The sequence below is a fragment of the Epinephelus fuscoguttatus genome, linkage group LG17 (assembly GCF_011397635.1).
Source record: "Epinephelus fuscoguttatus linkage group LG17, E.fuscoguttatus.final_Chr_v1".
Classification (NCBI taxonomy): domain Eukaryota; kingdom Metazoa; phylum Chordata; class Actinopteri; order Perciformes; family Serranidae; genus Epinephelus; species Epinephelus fuscoguttatus.
Window position 1 is genome coordinate 42,014,104 of NC_064768.1, and position 22,848 is coordinate 42,036,951.

At 45.5% G+C, this 22,848-nt stretch overlaps 3 protein-coding genes and 1 long non-coding RNA gene across 13 annotated transcripts in view; 3 read left to right on the forward strand and 1 right to left on the reverse strand.

Annotated features, from left to right (window-relative positions):
- Positions 1-7,021, forward strand: part of LOC125904845 (regulating synaptic membrane exocytosis protein 2-like) — a 29,871-nt gene extending 22,850 nt beyond the window's left edge. For 5 of the 9 annotated variants that reach the window (XM_049602514.1, XM_049602509.1, XM_049602510.1 and 2 more), the window contains 10 exons: positions 150-731; positions 1,480-1,502; positions 1,599-1,690; positions 2,074-2,220; positions 2,397-2,575; positions 2,682-2,817; positions 2,941-3,053; positions 5,731-5,832; positions 6,017-6,156; positions 6,305-7,021. In XM_049602514.1, coding sequence (XP_049458471.1) covers positions 150-731; positions 1,480-1,502; positions 1,599-1,690; positions 2,074-2,220; positions 2,397-2,575; positions 2,682-2,817; positions 2,941-3,053; positions 5,731-5,832; positions 6,017-6,156; positions 6,305-6,493 — 1,703 coding nt within the window. In that variant the 3' untranslated portion in view covers positions 6,494-7,021. The remainder of the gene's footprint in view (positions 1-149; positions 732-1,479; positions 1,503-1,598; positions 1,691-2,073; positions 2,221-2,396; positions 2,576-2,681; positions 2,818-2,940; positions 3,054-5,730; positions 5,833-6,016; positions 6,157-6,304) is intronic. The other 4 variants (XM_049602518.1, XM_049602516.1, XM_049602513.1 and 1 more) reach the window with 3 other exon arrangements.
- Positions 5,679-7,973, reverse strand: LOC125904937 (uncharacterized). Its single transcript, XR_007451596.1, has 3 exons — positions 7,849-7,973; positions 6,037-6,136; positions 5,679-5,798 (listed from the first exon to the last, which is right to left on the reverse strand). It is a non-coding gene; the product is annotated as an uncharacterized LOC125904937 (long non-coding RNA).
- LOC125904871 (gastrula zinc finger protein XlCGF57.1-like) lies at positions 7,783-12,005 on the forward strand. The gene is made up of 2 exons (XM_049602568.1): positions 7,783-8,180; positions 8,413-12,005. The coding sequence occupies exons 1-2, from the start codon at positions 7,889-7,891 to the stop codon at positions 9,927-9,929; spliced, it is 1,809 nt and encodes a 602-aa protein (XP_049458525.1). The 5' UTR covers positions 7,783-7,888; the 3' UTR covers positions 9,930-12,005.
- Positions 12,006-12,748: 743 nt separating this feature from the next.
- Positions 12,749-22,198, forward strand: LOC125904858 (zinc finger protein 791-like). 2 transcript variants are annotated; one of them, XM_049602545.1, is made up of 3 exons: positions 12,749-13,245; positions 13,805-13,888; positions 19,884-22,198. In XM_049602545.1, the coding sequence occupies exons 1-3, from the start codon at positions 12,885-12,887 to the stop codon at positions 21,977-21,979; spliced, it is 2,541 nt and encodes an 846-aa protein (XP_049458502.1). In that variant the 5' UTR covers positions 12,749-12,884; the 3' UTR covers positions 21,980-22,198. The 2 variants fall into 2 exon arrangements, with proteins under 2 accessions (XP_049458502.1, XP_049458503.1); XM_049602546.1 differs by lacking the exon at positions 13,805-13,888.
- The last annotated feature ends 650 nt before the right edge of the window (positions 22,199-22,848 follow it).

The window sequence follows — 22,848 nt, forward strand, 5'->3', positions numbered from 1 at the left end:
TTTTATTAGAATCCGCCCTCATGTCCAACCATGTAAATGGTTAGCTGTTGCAGCAGGTCATGTGATCATCCTTCATCTCATTGGTTGTTTGTTTTCATTCATCGGTCTGATCATCTTTTCTTTTTTTTTCCATTTCTGCTGTCTGTCAGTTTTGGCCACACTCACCACAGGACCACCGATTACAGCTGCAGCCCCTCCCACTCCGCATCATCAGGCCCCACCCCCTGTTCACAAACAAACCCCTCCCCCTGGCAATCATCAGCCACCTCCTCTTATACGAATCCAAGCCCCACCTCCTCCTGGAACCACTCAACCCCAGCCACCACCTGCCCTTGCCCCGGCCCCTGCACAGGCTCCTGCCCCTGCACAGACTCCTGCCCCTGCACAGGCTCCTGCCCCTGCACAGGCTCCTGCCCCTGCACAGACTCCTGCCCCTGCACCTGCCCCTGCACCAGCTCTTGCCCCTGTCCCTGCCCCTGCCCGGGCTCCTGCCCCTGCCCCTGTACCGACTCCTGCACCGACTCCTGCCCCTGCACCTGCCCCTGCACCAGCTCTTGCCCCTGCTCTTGCCCCTGCACCTGCTCCTGCTCCTGCCCCTTCCCCTTCTGTAGTCCAATCAGTGCCACCTCCTGGACCTGCTCTTCCCACTCCACCTGCTCCAACACCTGCCCCAACACCGACCCCTACACCCTCACCTGCCCCCTCACCTGTCCCGCCCCCACTGACTCCAGGTTTGTACATCACAGGTTTGATGGGTGTAAACCAGTCTGTCCAGTTAGTCCACACCTGTAGATCCAGTGGAACCAGTAGAACTAATAGAACCAGTTGTCTGGTAGATCCATGTGTGGTAGATATTCTCAGTCATCATTCATTCATTCATTCTTGTGTTCATCTTTCCTTCATCACACCGACATCATCACATCCCACTGGTCCATGTCAGACCCAGACAGACGCTCAGCCACACCTGGAGGGACTAGAAAAGGCAAGTCCGATTCTCAGGTGGATCAGGTGATCCTGGTCAGGTGTTTTTAGACGGATCACCTGCACAGTTCAGAGTGGTAGTGTCATCTGACCAATCGTCTCTTTCTCTATCATGATGGCAGAGGTCACATGGGAGGACCAGCAAACCAAAACAGCCAATGGTATGGCACCAACCGTTAGCCCCACCCACCCGCAGAGAGGTAGCCCCTCCCCCTGTAGTCATGTGACACCTTGGTTTGTGATGATGTGGTGATTAGAGGAAGGGATAAGCTTGGGTTTGGATTTCCTGTTTCCTTTTTGGTGTGCACTCGACTCTCCAGAAGTCCAGTCTTGATGATGCGTTCTGTGATGTCTGGGACCAGAAGATAATTGGCTGTGTTTCATGTTGTGATGCCACTTCTTTGTTTGAAAAACTTCCTGTGACATCAGAGACTAAAATATGACATCATTGATCAGTGGTCGTAATAACAAACAAACTCTCCTCTTGTGTCTCCGTAGGTGTGATGAAGGATCCGTCAAAGGTGAGCAACTGAAACACATTGACACATCACACAATACATGACATCACTGATGATGTCACACACCTGCTCACCTCTGTCCTCTGTCTGTGTCTCCAGATGAGGGACAGTCTGTCCTTTAAGTCATCAGACAGTGATGTCAGCGACGTGTCGGCCATGTCCAGCGACACTCGATCTGTCCCCAAGATCAGGTTAGACCGGTGACCAATCGCATATTAAAAGGTTTATGATGTCACACCTACACATGACACATGTTGGCATTAACATACTGTTATTTAAACACCATCTTATTAGCATATTCATCGCTGTTTAGCTAGTAACGTTATCCTGACAGTGTTTCACCAGATCTCTGGGAACAGTTGACCTGGTGGGTAGCAAATTGTAGCTAAAGTTAGCTATTGTTAGCCTAACAGCGTTTTACATTAGCATGATGTTTGTTACCTGCATTTTTCTTTAGGTTAGCATGCTCTTGTTTCTGTTAGCATGCTAGCATGTGTTGCTCTTCATTATTCTATCTCTTCCTGCATGTTTCTGTCTGCATGCTGCCATTCTCTCCTCCCATTCGCTGAGACAGTCAGGCGGAGGCTCTGGAGGGCCAATCAGTGGAGTCGGGGGCGGGGTCAGAGGGAACACAGGAAGCAGGGGGGGCAGCAGAGGGCGGAGCTACACTGCAGAAGTGTGAATCAATGGAGGAAGCAGAGGAGGAGCCTGAGCCTGCAAAGTAAGAGACCAACCAATGAGGCGCTCCAACTGGAGACAGCGACAGTAATGACGCCACCCACTTCCTGTGTTTGCTGCTGTGACCACACCCCCTAACCCCCAACCCCCCTTTACCTCCAGACCCCACCTCCACAACAGGTGACTGACAGGTGTGGTTCTTCCTCTCTTCTCCCACAGGCCGGCACCCGGAGCTCCGCTTCAGAAGTCATCGAGCGTTGGTGGAGAGATTTGTTCGCTCGGGAGAAATGACGACGATGACGACGACAAGAAGCGGCGCTCAAGTTTCGGAGCAAAGATGATGGGAATGGTGGGACTGGGGAAGAAGAGTCAGAGCGCCTCCCAGCTCAACCCCGAGGGTCAGTCCCCGTTTAACCAGGGTCGATAGAGGTGTCCTGCAGGGATCAACGTCAGGCCCTGAAATCTTCACGTCTTCTTCTTCTCTCTCTGTCTGTCTGTCTCCAGAGGAAGAGAAGAAGAAGAAGGTGGTGAGACTTCCTGTCCAGAGGAGTGTAGAGACAGGATTGGCCATCGAGTTTAAATCTCGTTTCACCCGACAGCCAAGCCGCGACCCCGACGCTGAGGACCCTAAACCTGGAGCGTAAGAATCAGAACATACCGCTCCAACATGCCCCTCCCCCATTACACCCCCCCCCCAACATGCCCCTCCTATTTAAACATACCACGCCCCTTTTAATGTGCCACTCTCCCTTTTACCCTTCAGTCTGATATTTCCCGGAGTAAAGTTGGCGTCAGACAAACAGTTCACTGGCTTCCTGGAGGGATTAGGCCCCGCCCAGCTGGCTGGACGGCAGACTCTGGCCACGCCTCCTATGGGTAATGACCAATCAAATCTTTATTTACACTTTATATCATTTATATTTATCATTTATTTATAACAATACAAATAACAACTTTCACTTAAATATTTTATTTATAAAGCCCAATATCACAAATCACAATTTGCCTCACAGGGCTTTACAGCATACGACATCCCTCTGTCCTTATGACCCTCACAGCTGATCAGGAAAAACTCCCCAAAAAACCCTTTAACGGGGAAAAAACGTTAGAAACCTCAGGAAGAGCAACTGAGGAGGGATCCCTCTTCCAGGACGGACAGACGTGCAATAGATGTCGTACAGAACAGATCAGCATGATAAATTAACAGTAATCCACATGACACAATGAGACAGAGAGAGAGAGAGAGAGAGAGAGAGAGAGAGAGAGAGAGAGAGAGAGAGAGAGAGACCTGCTGAGAAACACCAGAGAAACCTGCCACCTCAAAATCCAAGACCTCCAAAATCTCTCCAAACTCACCTGGCATCTATTGACAAAGAGAACAAAATTACTTACATTGACAGTTGGAAGAATGAAATTAAATCCATCAATACAGTATCTCACATAAGTGAGTGCACCCCTCCCATTTTTGGAAATATTTCATTATATCTCGTCATGGGACAACACTGTAGAAATGACACTTTGATATAACTTAAAGTAGTCAGTGAGGATGAGGATGGCCCACAGGTGCACAGGTGAGTTTAGGACTGGATACATACTTGGCCAGTCCATCACCTTCACCTTCAGCTTCCTCAGCAAGGCAGTTGTCATCACCAAGGTGCCACACATGCTGAAAGAGCACCAAGACAGCTGTCCCTTGCCTACAGTCAAGTATAGTGGTGGCAGCATCATGGTTTGGGGCTGCATGAGTGCTGCCGGCTCTGGGGAGCTCGGTTCATTTAGGGAAACATGAACTCAGAGCAGAGCATGATCGCCCCTCTTCAGAAACTGAGCTGCAATGCAGTTTTCCAACATGATAATGACCCAAAACACACCTAGTAGAAGACAACTGCCTTGCTGAGGAAGCTGAAGGTGAAGGTGATGGACTGGCCAAGTGTGTATCCAGCCCTAAACTCACCTGTGCACCTGTGGGCCATCCTCAAGCTGAAGGTGGAGGAGCGCAAGGTGTCTTCACATCCATCTGCTCCATGATGTCATCATGGAGGAGTGGGAGAGGACTCCTGAAGCAACTTGTGAGCTCTGGTGAACTCCATGCCCAAAGGGTTAAGGCAGTGCTCGATAATAATGGCTGGCACACAAAATATTGACACTTCAGGCACAGTGTGGACATGTTCACTGTGGGGTGTTCTCACTTCTGTTGCCAGCTGTTTAGATGTTGATGGCTGTGTTTTGAGTCATTTTCAGAGGGAGGTAAATCTATACTACTATACAAGCTGTACACTGACTGCTTTAAGTTATATCAAAGTGTCATTTCTATAGTGTTGTCTCATGACGAGATATAACGAAATATTTCCAAAAATGGGAGGGGTGTACTCACTTATGTGAGATACTGTACATTAGAATGCTATGGCTTACTGGACAGAGAATATTCTCCAGCACAATATCTGGTCAGCATAAAAACCCCAAACAGAGACGCACATTGACAATGTACACACTCACTGACCATCAACTACAGGTTGAAAAAGGTCGGCATAAGAAAGAATGGAAGCCCAGAGAATTAAGAGTATGTAAACAGTGTTCCTCAGCAGAAATAGAAACTGAGGCCCATTTTCTCCTCTCCTGTACCAAACTGAGAGAGAGGCTTTCCTAGAGCAGGTAACTGCAGCAGATCATATCAGGGGAAAAATGTGATGAACTGTTAACAGTGTGTCTGGGAGAAGATCCACAATTTATAAAATTAGCTGCACAATATGCAACACTCTGCCATGATACTAGAGAAACACACGGATGCTGATCAGAACCATTATTGCTATAATATAATATTGTTATTTTTTATTTTAATTTATTGTTGTTATTATTATTATCATTTAATATGAACTATATGTGTATATATGTTTCTCATTGTATATGACTACTTATTAATCTTATTAATCCTTACACACATCATTCTCTTTATTTTATTTTATTATTTATTTATTTATTTTTAATTTTTTTTAAGTTTCATTTCATTGATATGTATTTTAACCTACAAATTGTATTTTTTGTTTTGTTTAATTGATTCTTGATGCTTTGGCAACATAGTTCTCGTAACATTCATGCCAGTAAAGTGAATTTGAATAGAGAGAGAGAGAGAGAGAAAGAGAGAGAGAGAGAGAAGGTGCCCGGTGTATTATAGGGGGGTCCCTCAGCAGACTAGGCCTAAGTCAGCCTAACTAGGGGCTGGTACAGGGCAAGCCTGAGCCAGAGCTGTATTTATTTTACATGTATTTATATTTTAGTGTTTATACTTATATCTAACATTTATACATCACTGTTTACATTTATACATTTTTTTATATTTATACATGAGTGTTAATATCAAGGCTATATGTTTGTTATATTCATAAATTATTATTCATATATTACTGTTCATAATTTTCCATCTGTGACAGTTTAAAGAAAAAAAAACTGTTACTATTTTTATTATTAAGTAATAACACCATAAAACAGACTGTGTCAGAATCTGTGACGTCATATGACAGTAACTCCTCTGATTGGCTGCTCGGTGGTCATCTAGGTGACATCCAGATCGGGATGGTGTACAGGAAGGAGCGTCTGGACGTGGAGGTGATCCGAGCTCGGGGACTTGTGGGTAAACAAGGCAACAAAAACACTCCAGGTAAAAATACAATTTATTTCACATTCATATAAAATAACTTCATGTTTGTATGAACTTTATTTATAAAAAAAACAAACAAACAAGAAAACAGTTTTCATGTTAGCTGAAGGCTAAATGAGCGTGTGTGTGCGTGCGTGCGTGCGTGCGTGCGTGCGTGTGTGCGTGTGCGTGTGTGTGCGTGTAGCTCCCTATGTGAAGGTGTACCTGATGGATAACGGGAAGTGTGTGTTGAAGAGAAGAACTCGTCTGGCCAGAAAAACACTCGACCCTCTTTATCAGCAGCAGCTGCAGTTTGAAGAAAACCCTGAAGGCAAAGTTCTGCAGGTCGGTCACATCTTATATTTATATTTCTATAACTATATATGTCTGTGTATGTGTATGTCATATGTTTGTCTGTATATATGTATGTAGGTACGTAAGTACATACATGTATAAACACATATATCAGCAAATATATCCTGTGTGTCTGCAGATCATCGTTTGGGGCGACTATGGTCGGATGGATCATAAATCTTTTATGGGAGCTGCTCAGATCTTATTGGACGATCTCGACCTGTCCAACATGGTGATTGGCTGGTTCAAACTGTTTCCTGCCACCTCATTGGTGGATGCCGCCTTGGCACCGCTGACCAACAAGGAGACCGAGGGCTCCAAGTCGTAATGTCAGGTGGTGGGACCAACTGTATCGCCATAGCAACAGGTCAGGAGGGGGCAGGAGGGGGACACGCTGTCACCGGGCGGAGCCTTTAAAAAATAAAATTAAAAAAAAGTTCCATAATCCTCCTCTGCCGCTGCATGCTGCATGATGACATCACAACGATGATGTAACAGCGTCACAATGATGTCACCGGGAGGAGGAAGGAGACTCCGCGCCCCCGACTCTGTAAAAGGGAAATGCCCCCCCCCCACCCCCACAGATGAGGATGGGCCCACAGAGCAAAGGACGCTGGGAAAAGAAAAGACAGGAGGGGCCGTGCGATCTGCAGCTGCTGGCCAATCACAGCAGCTCCTCAGGAGTCCTGTGACTCTTAGTGGCATGTCCAGGAACCATAGACTGTCACCTGATCGTTTCCATGGAGACACAGAACATGGTTCTTTATGTTTTTGCATGGAACGACATTAGAACATAAAAAAACATCAACTGTGAAAAAAAGTTATGGAACATGAAATAAAAAGATTCTCTCTGAAACCGTGTTCTGTAAGTCCGGCAATACCAGGTTCTCTAAGGTTCCACAGATTCTCCAAGGTTCTACAGGTTCTGCAAGGTTCTACAAGTTTTTATAAGGTTCTTCAGGTTGTCCAAGGTTCTATAGGTTCTCTAAGGCTCTCCGAGGTTCTACAGTTTCTCTAAGGCTCTCCAAGGTTCTACAGGTTCTTAAAGGTTCTATGGGTTCTCTAATGTTCTACATGTTCCTCAAGGTTCTACAGGTTATCTAAGGTCCTACAGTTTCTCTAAGGTTCTGCAGGTTCTCAAAAGTTCCACAGGTTCTCCAAGGTTCTACAGGTTTCCCAATGTTCTGTGGGTAGGTGTCAGTGACAAGGTTCAGGTTCTGCAGATATAACAAGGTTCTCCAGGTGTCGCTGATAAGATTCAGGTTTTGCAGACAAGACCAGGTTCTTTAAGACTCTACAGGTATCACTGATCAGATTTAGGTTCCGCAGACAAGTACAGGTTTTCCAACTCAGAACATGTTCTCATTTTTCTTTTTTCTTATTTTTTTTGAAAAATATTCACCAGAAAAAAAAACACGACAAGAATGATAATTTATTTAATTTTTATGGCCCAATATAATTTGAATTAAATAAATAAATGTTAAATTATTAAAAATCTAAATTAATCCGACGGTAGTTCGCCCTCCGCTCCAGCAGGGTTCGCTGTTCGCTTGGCCACTTTGCTGTGGTCCAAGCGAAGTGTCGTCGACGCGGAACCCCGTGTGTGTGTGTGTGTGTGTGTGTGTGTGTGTGTGTGTGTGTGTGTGTGTGTGTGTGTGTGTGTGCGTGTGTGTGTGTGTTTACGTCTCCACCGCTGTCTCTCTGTCTTTGTCCGCAGACACGGATGAAGATGTGCGCCGTGCAGCTGCTGCGGGTGTCGGTCCATGAGCGGATCAGCGCCGCCGCTGAAGACTTCCTGCTGCGGCTGGAGAAAGCGAGAGAAGCGGCTGAGATCCCGGAGCTGAGAGCGCTGCTCACCGAGCGGTTAACGGCGGCTGCGGAGGAGATCGTCGGTCTGTTGGAGGAAACCGTGGCGGAGTACGAAGACAGAGTGGAGCGGTCAGAGCGGGAGATCTGCCGCCAGAGGAGGCTGCTGGATGCCGTGCTGAAGCCTGAAGTCCGGCTGCACCGAGCGGGTCAGTCCCGGAGAGACGCTTCCTTTCAAAATAAAAGTCCTCTTAAAGTTCTTCCTGTTGCTTCTCACAGTGACAACAAACTGTTGGTCAATAGGAGTCGTTTAAGGAGGATGTAGGCAGCAGTAGTCACCAGAGGACCCACGATACGATATTATCATGTCTGTGTGTATCTGTGTGTGTGTGTGTCCTGGCTCGTTATGACATGTAAAACAGTGTTGTCGTGTCTCCTCAGATTCTCTGTGGACTCAGCACCACTCGACCTCTAGGCCTCCGCTCGATGCCGCAGACCTGATCCAGACCGGAGCCAAGCGCATCGGCAGCGACGCTTCCTGCCCATCCACGCCTCGTTCTGCTTCCCCCACCTACCATCCGCCCTGCTCGCCCAGCAGCTCGGACGTCCATAGCGACGGCATTCCAGAGGAAGACTGGACTGTACAGACTCAGACTCTGAGACCTGTGAGGAGAAAGAAGAGAGGCCGCCCGCCGCTCGCCGCGGTCAAAAACAAACGGAAGAGGTCCACCCCTGCTCAGAGTTTCAGCTGTCACGTGTGTGGACGCTCTCTGCAGGGAAAAGGCTTCCTGCTCAAACACGTCCTGCAGGTCTGCGCCAAGGACCCGGACTGCTGCTGTGGCTTCTGCGGTGAACGTTTGGACTCGGCCGCCGAGCTGACGGCGCACCTGCAGACACATCAGGAGAGGAGTAAAACCTGCTCCTTCTGTGGGAAGACCTTCCAGTCCATCCTGGCGCAGGAGCTGCATGTCCGTCTGCACACAGGCGAGAAACCGTACAGCTGCGACGTCTGCGGCAAGAAGTTCAGCCAGAAGGGCAACCTGACGTCACACATGCGCGTCCACGCCATTGAGAAACCCTTCAAATGTAAAGAATGCAGCCGTTGCTTCTGTCACATGACGTCTTTAGAGCGCCACATGCGGGAGCACAGCGGCGAGGAGGTGCACACATGCAGCATCTGTGCCCAGGAGTTCAGCAAGCAGCGCAGCCTGCGGCGACACATGGCGATTCATCAGAAGGACAGCGGCTGCAAACCAAAGAGATACCGCAGCTCGCCGCCTTCCTTCCTCTGCAAAGTGTGCGGCGACGCCTTCAGCAAGAGGGCCTTACTCGTGAGGCACGTGGAGGCTCACCTACAGGACCCGGAGTGCCGCTGTGGACTCTGTGGACACCAGTATGAGTCCGCCACCAGCCTCGCCGCCCACCTGCATTCCCACCGGGAGATCTGCAACACCTGCCACGTCTGCGGAAAGTGCTTCCCGGCGCAGGCGGCGCTCCTGATGCACATGCGGATCCACACGGGGGAGAAACCGTACTCCTGCAGCTTCTGCGGGAAGAGCTTTAATCAGAGTGGCAACCTGAAGACGCACCTGAAGATCCACACCGGCGAGAGGGCATTCTCCTGCAGCCTCTGCGGGAAGGGCTTCACGCAGAAACAGACGTTGGACACTCACGTCCGTTTCCACAACAAGGAGCGCCGCTTCCTGTGCCAGGTTTGTGGGAAGGGCTTCATGCAGGAGGTGGACCTGAAGAGACACATGCTGATCCACACCGGAGAGAAGCCGTATAGTTGCCGGGTCTGCGGCAAAAGCTTCCAGGCCAAACGCTCGCTCAACGGACACCTCAAGGTCCACGCTGCCGCAGCTGCTGTGGGCCAGGAGCCAGGGGCGGAGCTACATCATCTGACCTCAGGGCAGCAGAGGACAGACAGCTTCTACCACGGATTCATCCAACTGTAGACAGAGCACTGACCGCTAATAGGAAACATTCTGATGCGGTTCTTAAAGAGGGTGGCGGAACGTTTTAAACAACACGTCTGTTTCAGGTCACATGTTTAAACCGTAGGGTTGCAGCAATATGCCGTTTTCAAGGTATAAAACAAGATGGTTAGTGGTTACTTCAGCTAGGGTTAGCATGTACATTTGATTATCTACAGTATAGCTTACATGTTAGCTAACCTGACACCGTTCCTTTCAGTCCCTGGCTCAACTGAGTCAGCAAGATTTAGCATCACATTTCAAAGCAGCTAGCTATGCTAACATGCAGAGACACAGCGGCCGCTGCCCTTCCTCTGGTCTCCTCTGTTTAGCTAACGTTAGTCTTAGCTGCTCTGCACCTTGCACCACATGCATCAGGTGGGAGCTAACATTATAGCTGTGCTGCTCGTTCAGCTGTTAAAGGGATAGTTAACCTTTTTGTCAGACGGCCTATAAGACGGGGAAGACGTCAACACCGTCAGTTGTCCATCTATGCTAACAGAGCTAGCAGTAGTTAACGATGCTAAAGTGGGTCTTTTGGGGGCAAAATAGATCCTCTTACTGAGTGGGGCTAGCTGGGAGGAGACTGGAGGGTGGCCGCAATATCTTCACAGCAGTGTTGTTGGGTCGGGACGGCGTTATGAGCAGTAACAGCTGAACGAGTGGTGATGTAAAAGACATTTTTAAACTTGTGTGCAGAGTCAGTGCCTGAGCCTACACATGTGGCTCACGCTGTGTCTGCGTTGCACCTCCAGAACAGTAGTCAGCAGTGGAGTTTCATGCTAATGTCTTTAGCACAAGCCTATGGCAATTAACATTGTATAAATTAGCCTAGCGGCTAGCAGACTTTTCCTCTTCTCATATGAGGCCAGGAACAACTAGCTGGTGACAGCTAACAGCTAACATTAAAGAACTGCTAACAGCTAATGGTAACTTGCTGCTGACAGCTAACGTCACCCACTGCCATCAGCTAACAGCTTATGTTAACTAGCTGCCAACAGCTAAAAGCTAACATTAACTCACAACAGCTAACGTTTACTAGTTGGTAACAGCTAACAGATAATGTTACTTAGCTACAAATGGATATTAACTGCTGACAGCTAACAGCTAACATCAACTTACTGCTAACAGCTAATGGTAACTAGCTGCTGACAGCTGACAACTAACATTAATTAACTGCTAACAGCTAAATGATGATTAGCTGGTAACAGCTAAGAGCTAATGTTCACTAACTGCTGAGAGCTTATGTCACCAACTGCCAACAGGCAACAGCTAATGTTAACTAGCTGCAAACAGCTAACAGCAATGTGTCCACAGCATCAAGTTAAGTTACTGCAAACTACTTAAGAAAATCTGCACTAGGGGCGTCGGTGGCTTAGTGGTAGAGCAGGCGCCCCATGTAAAAGGCTGTTGCCGTAGCGGCCCGGGTTCGAGTCCCCCTTCACACTTAACTGTCCTATCAATTAAAGGCAAAATGCCCAAAAAAATATCTTAAAGAAAATCTGCGCTAGCTGCTAGGCTAATTTATAGAACGTAAAATGCCATAGATGTGTGCTAATAAAGTTGGCGTGTTATATTTGTTCAGAAAATGTGTTTAGTATAAGACCGTTGTTTTGCCAGTGAACCTTGTTAGCTGTAATGGAGCTGAATTTTGTAACGTTACCTTTGTTAAATGTTGCTTTATATGAGGAAAACTCCGCTAGCTGCTAGGCTAAAATAGGCTAAAAGTTTAATGTGTGTTTTTAATCAATTAAACTTTACAGCACTTCACAGAAACCTCCACTGCCGAGTAACTGCAGAGTGACACTGACACAACGTTGACCACATGTGTCGGTAATAATGCCAATAATGCTAATAACAATAATGCTAATAATAATATTAATAATAATAATAATAATAATAATATTAGTGTAACCGCGTGTACTGTTGCTGCCCTACAGTCGACCTGACTCTGTTACCTGTGTAAACAGGTAAAATATTAGCATGCTAATGTTAACGCTGTCAACTGGGCAAACACTGGTTCATATTTATCCCACTAATAAACAGCTAATTCACTTTGTTTTTTATCTCCTCTCTGTTTTCTCCTTATCTTGGTCTTATACTTAAGGAAACCCTTAAGGTGAGATTTTCCTGAAAGACCAGGAAACTTTTATTAAAATAAAATCTTCTCCTTCAGGTTCCCTTAAAATGTTCATTACATTTTTTCAGAAGTTTTATTTTATTGACATTTTTCTAACATTATGTGTGTGTGTGTGTGTGTGTGTGTGTGTGTTATTTCATGTACTCCATTCATTCATTCATCCATCTTCTAACCACTTCATCCTCTTGAGGGTCGCAGCTGACACTGGGTGAGAGGCAGGACTGACACATAGAGACAGACAACCATTCACACCTACGGACAATTTAGAGTCACCAATTAACCTGCATGTCTTTGGACTGTGGGAGGAAGCTGGAGCACCTGGAGGAAACCCACGCTGACACAGGGAGAACATGCAAACTCCACACAGGAATCCACACCCGGGATTGAACCGGCAACCCTTTTGCTGTGAGGCGACAGTGCTAACCACCACACACCACTGTGCCGCCCTACTTCATGTACTTTGATTGTTATTTGACACTGTTGTCAAGCACTTTGGGTACCTTTGGGTTTTGTAAAGGGCTATAGAAATAAATGTTGATTGACTGACATATGAACATTTCTTCTGACATTTTATCAACATATTTTTCGACATTTTATTAACATTTTTTGGACAAGTTTTGAATTTTTCCCCGACATTTTATTAACATTTTTCTAACCATTTATTAACATTTCTACCGCCATTTTATTTATTTATTTTTCTGACATTTTCTGGGGCGTCCTCAGCCTGCAGTGTGTCCTCCGGTCCAGCAGGCGGCAGCTTCCTCAGCCTCCCTCGCTGTGACCCCGGTCACCCGGATATGTTCCGTCTTGTTTTCCTTCCTGCTGCCCGGTGGACGGAGCTCAATACTGAGATGTCTCTGACAGAAGTCCCGCCGCGCTGCGGGCTCCGGGTTCTGACAGTGTCGGTGTCGGAGCAGCTCACCCAGGTCGGGGAGGAGGTGCTGGAGGTGCTGGAGAAGCGGAGCGGCCGCTCCGGCGGAGCCTCCCCGCGCCTGCTGCAGCTGCTGCGGCTGCTCCTCACCGAGCGGCTGGCGGCGGCGGCCGAGCGGATCGCTGGGCTGCTGGAGCGGGAGGTGGAGGAGTACCGGCGGCAGGTGGAGCGGCAGAGCCGGCTGCTGGAGGCGGTGCTGAGCCCGGTGGTCCGACTGACCCGGACAGGTGAGTGTGACACCGCCATGACGGAGACACGTCACACAGCTGACTGTTGCTAGGTAACCAGAGGTCTCTTTTTTTTTTTTTTAATTGATTTAAGGGCATCAGTTACAAAGCATTCGTGTTATGTTTTCAGTTCCATTTCATACCTATAACCGTAGTACAATAGTACCTCCATGTGAACCTTAAATATATATTCAATTTTAAACCCAAACTTTCGTGCAGGAGAAAAAAACAAAAACAAAACGACAGTGCACAAAAGTTTAAACATAAAATACGCTCAAACATATCGATAGACTCTGGAAAACATTAACTAATAAAGAACTCCTGCATTTATCACATTACCTTTCGGAGTTAAGAAACATGTCATCGTAGTATTGTAAGGTTCTGTTGCTTTTTTTGTTTTCCATATTTCTTCGCGATTCCATATACAGGTTTACTTCAGCTAGGAAAACATTTATTTTGGGGAGTGTTTTAGCGAATTTGGCTTTATGGATGTGATATTTTCCTATTAACATTAACAGATTAGTGATATGGTTGACTTTGTTGTTCTTTGTCTCGGCAGATGCTATGATGTCTTTAGCAGTGAAATTGACAGGATACCTACTCTTGGCAGAAATTACAGCAGCAATGTTTTCCCATAATTCTAGTGAGTATTGGCAAAAGTAAAAAAGATGAATAGTGGTTTCATTTTCAGTTCCACAGAAAGCACAGGTGTTATCAATACTGGCAAATTTTGAGATGATGCTATTGCAGGGATAGATGTTATGCAGTATTTTAAAGTGTATTTCTCTGATTTTGTTGGAGATACAGAATTGAAATGGTGTAGACCAAACTTTTTTCCAGTTGATTGGTTGTATTTGAGTTCCAAAATGCCTTTCCTCTTGGGGTTATTTGAAATTGGTTAGTTAATGAATTTCTTATTAGTTTGTTGGTGCACTTGGCATCGTTAAGTTGGCAGAAAGTAACGATAGTTCGGGTATTATTCTTGCACATGTCTGATATTTCAGATGAGATTCCATTAATGATTTCATTCCTGATGGGATTGCCTGGATAACCTCACAGTATTCTTTATTTTTAATTGGAATAGATGTCTCTTTTAAGAAAGCTTCATAGTTATACAGGTTACCATGGCTATCAAACAGATCGGACACAAAAACTATCCTCTTCGAACCAATTTTTCTTGTACAGGCTTTTCCGTTTGATTGTTATGTTTTCGTTATTCCATAAAATTTCTTTATGTGGAGAGAAATTGTGCACATAGCATAACCTCCATGCCAGCAGTGCTTGCTGGTGGAACTTAGATAGTTTGATAGGTAATTTAGTAACATTATAGGTGCAACTCATTAGCAATTTTAACCCTCCGATTTGTGAAAATATGTTGTGTGAAATAAAGTTCCATAGTGATGTAGGATTTTCTAAATATTTTTTCAGCCACTTGACCTTAAAAGTGTAATTTAAGTCAAGAAAATTAATTAAATCCAGTCCTCCTTCTGATTTTTTTGCTTGAATAACTTCTTTTTTGAGTTGATGGTGCTCGCTTTTCCAAATGAATTTAACAAACATATTGTTGATCTCTTTACAATACAAATCATCGACACACAGAGAAATGGTAGGGTACACAAATCTTGATATTCCTTCAGCTTTCATGAGTAATACGCGACCATAGACAGACAAATCTCTTTGCAACCACATGTTAAGAATTGATTTAGTTTTCTGTACCTTGGGTCTAATATTTAGAAGTTGTCTATGGATTGTGTTCTTAGTAATATGGATACCTAAATACTTCACGCCATCCTTAATTGGAACATTGCTGTAAGAAGAGTCATTCGTTTCGTATAAACACAAAATTTCACTCTTGGATATATTTAATGTTAGACCGGAGGCATCTGAAAACTCCTGAGTTACTTGGAGAGCTTTGTGCACTTGAGTTTTATCTTTCAGAAATAATACCGTGTCGTCCGCCAGTTGGGTGATTTTAATTTCTCTATTAAATATGATTAACCCTTTTAGATTGTGATTATTGGAAACATTGAGAAACAACAGTTGAGCAACGATCAAAAAAAGGAACGTACTCAATGGACACCCTTGTCTGACACCTCTCGAGACAGGAAAGCTTTTGGAAACAATTGGAAATAATAAAATAGAACTTGTTATTCCTTTGTAAAGTGTACTCATATATTGGATAAATTTCTCTCCAAACCCAAAATTTTCAGAGCCTCAAGTACAAAGGGATGTTCAACAGAATCGAAGGCCTTATAAAAGTCCAAAAACAGGAGTAGAGCATCAGATTCTATGTATTCATAATAATCAATTAGGTCAAGAACCAATCTAATGTTGGAGCTAATGTGTCTGTTGGACATGAATCCATTTTGGTTTTCAGAGATGATTTCATCCAAATATTTTTTAACCCGATTTGAATCTTGGCTAAAATTTTATAATCTGTATTCAATAAGGAAACAGGTCTCCAGTTTTCAATACTGAAGTGATCTTTCCCTGGTTTTGGAATTAATGTTATAAGGCCTTGTTTCATTGTTGTTGTCATTTCGTTTCTATAGATGCATTCTTTCAGGACATGAAATAGCTGTTTTTTAATTATGTCCCAAAAACAAACATAAAAGTCAACAGTTAAACCATCATTCCCGGGTGATTTTCCTAGCTTCATTGATTTTATAACCTCATCTAATTCTATTTGTTGTAGTTCCTTATCACAGAGTTCTTTATACTCTTCTGAGATTTTGTTTGTTAATGGTTCGATATTATCCATGAATTGCTGACATTTTATAGAGTTAAATTTTGATTCATATAGATTGTGGGCGCAACGTAGTTGGAGATTTCTTTTGTGTTTGAAGTTCTATTACCTTCAGTGTTCAAAGATATAATATTATTTCTTTTCCTGTTTCTTTTTTCTAAACTAAAGAAGTAGCTTGTATTCTTTTCGCCCTGTTCTAGCCATTTGGCTCTGGATCGTATAAAGGCCCCTTTTGCTAAGTCAATGTACATACTATCTAACTGTTCACTGCAGATTCTCAGGTTTTCTCTTTCTTCTTCTGTGAGGTTTTGTTTGGATAATAAATCCTGTATCTGATTCATTAGTTTGTTTTCCTTTTCTTTCTTCCCTCTTTTTAGCGTTTTGCTGCGTTTAATAGCTGCTTCTCTAACTTTATATTTAAAAAACTCCCATTTTTGAATACAATCCATTTCCTGATTGTCAAATATTTTTTTTGCTATATAGTTGACCTTCTCCTTAAACAGTGTATCCTGTAATAATGAGCTGTTGAGTTTCCAGTAGCCTATAGAGCCAGGTTTTTCTCTATTTCCTTTAAGTTTCAGAATGATTAATTTATGATCAGATAGAGGAGCAAACTGATGACTGACTTCATCAACGTATTGAATATCTTGTGACGACATAAGCCAGAGATCGATTCTAGACTGTAGGGTTTGATTTGTGTTGGACCATGTGAAATCAATCTTATCTGCGTTCATGAACCGCCAGGCATCAGTGAGGGTTAGGCTCTGACAGAGGTAAGCTGTGGGTTTGAATGAATGAGACACCGTTAATCTCGGGGGACACCTATCCATATTTTCATCTGAAACATCATTATAATCACCACCTATAACCACTATAGCATTGTTGTACTTATTTCTAAGTTCTGATATTTTAACGTTGAGATTTTGGAACATTTCTTTTGCCTGATTGCATCTATTCGGGCCATAAACATTACAAATGATAAATTTGACATTGTCAGCTTCTAAAGCAAGGATAATCCACCTGCCATCATTTGAGTGCTCAGAGTCTAAAACATTGCCATTAAATTTATTAAACAGGATTGCAACACCAGCTGAATGATTAGTACCATGTGAAAAGTAAATTGTTTCTCCCCATTGACTTTTCCAGAATTTTTCGTCTTCCCTCGATGAATGAGTTTCTTGTAAAAATAATATATTTGCATTTTGCCGTCTAATATACAGAAAAATTGCTTTTCTTTTAAGATTGTCCCGTATACCTCTTACCTAACCTAACCAGAGGTCTCATACAGGTGATCAGAGAGGACCTGTGACATCATCATCACATCACATCCTGTTCTGAACACAGCAAAGAAGACAACGTGACATCACACACTGTCAGAGTTTAGACACAGATAAGTTTAGTTGCACTAATCACTTGAAGGTGAGACTTTCCTTAAAGAGCACCTGTGATCGGCACCACGGTAACCTGAAGAAGCTTCTGGGATGAGAGGTGAAACGTCTTCATCAAACACAAGCAGGGCCGGTTGCCTCTGATCCAGGACTCCTGAGGACCTGTTGAGATTCTTCAGTGTATAAAACATGTTTGTGCTGCTCAGTAAAAACATACACAGCTCCTGACCTGCCTCAAACAGCTTGTTTGAATTTCCTGCCTTTATTTTCGTGACTTTATGACATCACAGTGTAACATTATCAGTGCACACGGTGCCTCCCTGCCTCTGGAGACTGGGGATCACAGCCTGTAAGTGTGCTTTATGAGTTGTGACTTTGTTGTGTAAAAACAAACTAGGAAGCTGCTACAGAGTGTTGAAGTGTGGAGTAGATGGCTGTAGGAGCTAACACCCAGTGCTTAACTGTAGGCCTCGGCTAACCGGCTCTGCGGCGTCCAGTGAGTCACACTGCTAGTCTCAGAGAGTCTAACAGAGCAAAGATGTGCAGCATGTCCATATTGACAAAAGTTTCAACATGTCTATGAGTGATGCTCAAGCTAAGCAGCTAACTGCAGCTAGCTCGAGCGATTATCTGACAGGCAGCAAACAGACCTGCGTTTATTTGTAAACATGTGGCAGTTTGATTGTGAATCGGCTTTTATCAAACGTTTCATGGAAAATGTACAACGTGTTTTATCACTTGGAGCTCTGTCACATGGAGGCCGTTCACTGTATCCTTACTAAACATTGTAGTTGGTATGTTTGGTCTGCTGGGAACAACAACCCTGTTTAACGTTTTAGATGTTGGCTGTTTTCATTTGGTGCGATATCAGTTTAAGATACTTTTTTTTTGCTGTTGACTCTTGTTTGGATGATTGACGTCTGAAGAAACGAGACCTTTTCAATGAACAGTTTATTCATTGAACAAACAGGAGCCTCATTAGCGTGTGGAGGAACCATACACAGCCACAACAGCCTGGCACCTCCTCCTCATGCTGGTCACCAGCCTGGCACCTCCTCCTCATGCTGGTCACCAGCCTGGTCACACACTGCTGTGGGATGCATCCCATGCTTCAACCAGCATGTGTCACGTGGTTGTGTTGGTCACTCTGGCACGAACAGCACGCCCAAACTGATCCCACAAGTGTTCAGTGGGGGTGAGGTCAGGACTGCTGGCAGGCCAGTCCCTCCTCTCCACTCCCAAAGTCTGGAGGTAGTCTCTGATAAACTCTGCTCTGTGGGGGCGAGCGTTGTCATCTTGGAGGATAGAGTTCGGTCCCAGACTGTGGAGATATGGGACGGCACTGGTTGCAGAATATCATCTTGATATCTCTCTGCAATGAGATCACCTCCAGTGATGACAAGCCTTGTTTTTGCAGTGAGGGAGATGCCTCCCCACACCATCACACTGCCTCCACCAAAAGATGTTACTCTATCGGTGCAGCAGTCAGCAAAGTGTTCTCCGTGTCTTCTCCACACTTTGACCCTAGGATCCAACTGCTGCAGACAGAATCTGGACTCATTGCTCAACATAACGTTCCTCCACATGTTCAGGTTCCAGAAGCTCAAAACAAGAGTCAACAGTAAAAAAAAAAAGCTGTTTGGCATTGGCAGAGAAGATTTGGCAAATTTTTCATGGGCTCATCCCACAAATGCATGCTCCTTACAAATGTGGCACCATTTAAAAGGGAAATAAACAGGTATAAGATTTATTGACAAGAAGCTTCGTTACAACAAAGAAATAATCTACCAAACACTAATTGTTACAGCTGAAATATAAGACGGCTACAAAATAAAAACTTACCACTGAGGAGAAATGTCCAGCTCCAGTGTTTGTTTCGAAGCTGTTTCGCAGTCTATCGGCTCGTGTTTCTTCACTTACATTGAAAATGACGACGGCTGAGACTGAGCGAGCTGACTAATCAGAGCAGACTGGGCTGCTGGGGAGGCGGGACATCAGCCCAAACACAGCGTTTCAAACAGAGGTGCTGCAGCAGTGAGCAGTGTAAGACATATAATGTGTGTGTTGAACATTAAAGCACATACATCTGTTCCATTAGACCCCAATATTACATATTCATATATATACATACATATTCATTCATATCAATATGACCCTGAAAAAAAAGCGCAATAGGTCTCCTTGAAAGTCCATGTTAAGGCTTTCTTACAAACAGATCTTCAGGTCCCTTAAAATTTTCACTTAACTATTTAAGGTTTTCTCCTAATCTTTGTCTTATACTTGAGGAATCCTTTCCCACAATGTATGAAATCTTTTTGGACATTTTATCAACATTTTTTTTTTACATTTTTTAACAGTTTTCCTGACATTTTATTTACATTTATTTCTGAAATTACAACGATATTTCTTGAACATTTTCTTCACATTTTTTCTGACATTTTATTTAATTTTTCTTTTTAATTTTAACAATATTTTCAGACATTTAACATCTCTTTTTCTTCTAGACGGCATCAGGACGTCTGGAGCCCCTGAGAACCACCGTCTGCCATCTGAGGTCGACCCTGCCCGCCTCCCCATGACCCTGGCCAGCTCCGCCTCCTCAGATGTCTCAGTAGCTGACAGCGACGATGACTGGAGGGGCGGCGATGACTCGTCCTCTCTTAAAGACACAAACAGGACAATGGGAGGACGGCAGAGGCATCAAGGGGCCGCAGCAGCGGCAGCAACTCACTACTGCATCGTCTGTAGAAAAAGTTTCCGCCACAAAGGGAACCTGGTGAAACACGCAGAGACGCACTCAGACGGGCCGCGGTGTGGCGTCTGTGGAGAACAAGTTAAGTCCTCAGACAGTTTGGTCCGACATCTCAGATCTCACAGAGAAACCGGCAGCGGTGGTGGGGGGACATGTGAGATCTGCAGGAAGACGTTTCAGAACATGGACACGCACATGAGGAGTCACACAGGAGTCAAACCATACCGCTGCGACGTCTGCGGAAAGAGCTTCCCCCGACCCGGAGCACTGCGGCGCCACAAGAAGATTCACAGCCGGAGGACGGACGCCATCTGTCCCATCTGCGGACTGACCTTCAGCCAACAGCAGCCGCTCCAGGATCACCTGAAGACCCACGAAGAAGACGACAGAGACCAGAGCGAGGGCGAGGACGCTCAGCCGGAGACGCCTGGAGCGAAGACTGACAGACATGGATGGAGATCATCATCGTTGTGCTGCAGAGTCTGTGGTGACTCTTTCCACAGCCGCGGCTTCCTGCGGAAACATGCTGAGACGCACTGCAGGGATGCTCGGAGCATCTGCGGTGTTTGCGGACAGATGCTGGACTCACCAGACGCCCTGCTGACTCACCTGCGGTCTCACAGAGAGACCAGTGGGACCTGCGGCGTCTGCGGCAAGACGTTCCAGAACATGGAAACGCACATGCGCAGCCACACAGGAAACAAACCGTACCACTGCAGCATCTGCAACAAGCGCTTCCCCCGAGCCGGAGCGCTGCGGCGCCACAAGAGGATCCACAGTGGTGAGCGGCCACACATCTGCCCGCACTGTGGGAAGACATTCATTGAGAGCAGTGCCTTAAAGACTCACATCAGGAGCCACATCGATGAGGACACCGAGCCACTGGCGGATGCTCCGAGTCTAAAGTCTGAGACGGAGAAGAGTCCGAGCTCAGAGGAGAACGCCAAGGTGGCGACTCACAGCTGTAAGGTCTGTGGTGAGTCCTTTCAGAGTAAAGGAAGTTTGAGAAAACATGCCAAGAGTCACTCAGCAGAGTCCACCTGCGGCATCTGCGGTGAAGCTTTACCACCGACAGACACGCTGACGGACCACCTGCTGACTCACAGGGATGCTGGGAACATCTGTCACATCTGCGGTAAGACTTACCAGAACATCGAAACGCACATGCGCAGTCACACCGGCGTCAAACCGTACCGCTGTGCCATCTGTGGGAAGTCCTTCCCGCGGCCCGGCGCCCTGAGGCGCCACAAGCGGATCCACAGCGGGGAGCGCCCATACATCTGTGAGTTCTGTGGGAAGACGTTCATCGATAACGGCGCCCTGACAACGCACATCAGGAACCACACCGGGGACAAACCAACCACCCGCGTCTCCTGCGAGACCTGTGGGAAGAGCCTGGCGTCCGTCCATGTCCTGGAGGTCCACAAGAGGATCCACACGGGCGAGAAGCCGTTCCAGTGCCGTGTCTGCGGGAAGGCCTTCAGGCAGGTGGGCGGGCTCAACGCCCACACGCTGACGCACACCGGCGAAAAGCCTTTCAGCTGCGGCCTCTGCAACAAGAGCTTCAGCACCAAAGGTTACCTGGAGACGCACGTGCGCTTCCACAGGAAGGAGCGCACGTTCAGCTGCCATCTGTGCTGGAAGGCCTTTGTCACCAAGAATGACCTGAAGAAACACCTGCTGACGCACAGCGGCGAGAAGCCGTACGCCTGTTGCGTCTGTGGAAAGAGCTACCAGGAGAAACGCTCCCGAGACGTCCACATGAAGGTTCACCTGGATGCACGCGACCTCGGCAAAGAGCCAATCAGGAGGCAGGATGCTCTGCAGCCGGACTTCATCCAGCTCTAAGCCTCAGACCACAGACTGGACTGATTTATAACCCAGTACAAACATTGCTGTGAGGCCCACTGCTCCATGAACTGCTCCATGAACTGCTCCATGAACTGATCTGATGTTTATCAATCAATTAATCTACTGATTGTTTCAGCTGTTTGTTGTTTTTATAAACATGCTTACTGGTGACGTGGAGGAAGTTCAGGAGAAATAAATCTGCCTCTTTCAAAATAAGATTCCTTCCAAAGCTACATTTTCTTTAAAAATGTTTTAGGGCTGCCACGATTAGCTGACTAATCGATGACTAATCGACTGTTAAAATAATCGGTGACTATTTTAGTAGTCGGCTAATCGGTTTGAGTCATTTTTCAAAGAAAAGTACTATAAAAGTATCCAAAATACTCTTACTGCAGCTTTTTACGTTCAGATATTGGCAGCTTTACACACTCTCCCATGACGGTGAACTAAAACCCTTTGGCATGAGTACGAAACAAGACATTAGATGACGTCATTTTGGGGTTTGGGAGAGACGGACCGACATTTTTCAACATTTTAACACATTTTTCGATAAAATGATTAGTCAACTAATCGAAGAAATAATCGACAGATTAGTCGACAATGAAAATAATCGTTAGTGGCAGCCCTAATATATATATATATATATTTATATATATTGTTGTTTTTTCTCCTCTTCCTCTTTCTTTCTTCTGTTCCTGAAGAGTATGTCCTTTGTTGCGACATTAGTAGGGGCCTTCCACCTGCTCCCAGCTCCGTGGATGTGCAGTGCACACTGCAGGCTGGATGCACACCTTACTAGCGGAGCTCTGACATTTAGAGCAGAGAGGCAGTAGGAAACTACTCTCTGTTAACATAATATTGTCTTT

Bases quoted from the DNA above. Each gene is read 5' to 3' on its own strand.
- LOC125904871 (XM_049602568.1), top strand. From the start codon at position 7,889: ATGAAGATGTGCGCCGTGCAGCTGCTGCGGGTGTCGGTCCATGAGCGG. The intron at 8,181-8,412 runs GTCAGTCCCGGA...GTGTCTCCTCAG, and splicing joins AGTCCGGCTGCACCGAGCGG to ATTCTCTGTGGACTCAGCAC.
- LOC125904858 (XM_049602545.1), top strand. From the start codon at position 12,885: ATGTTCCGTCTTGTTTTCCTTCCTGCTGCCCGGTGGACGGAGCTCAAT. The intron at 13,246-13,804 runs GTGAGTGTGACA...TTGTCTCGGCAG, and splicing joins GGTCCGACTGACCCGGACAG to ATGCTATGATGTCTTTAGCA. The intron at 13,889-19,883 runs GTGAGTATTGGC...TTTTTCTTCTAG, and splicing joins AATGTTTTCCCATAATTCTA to ACGGCATCAGGACGTCTGGA.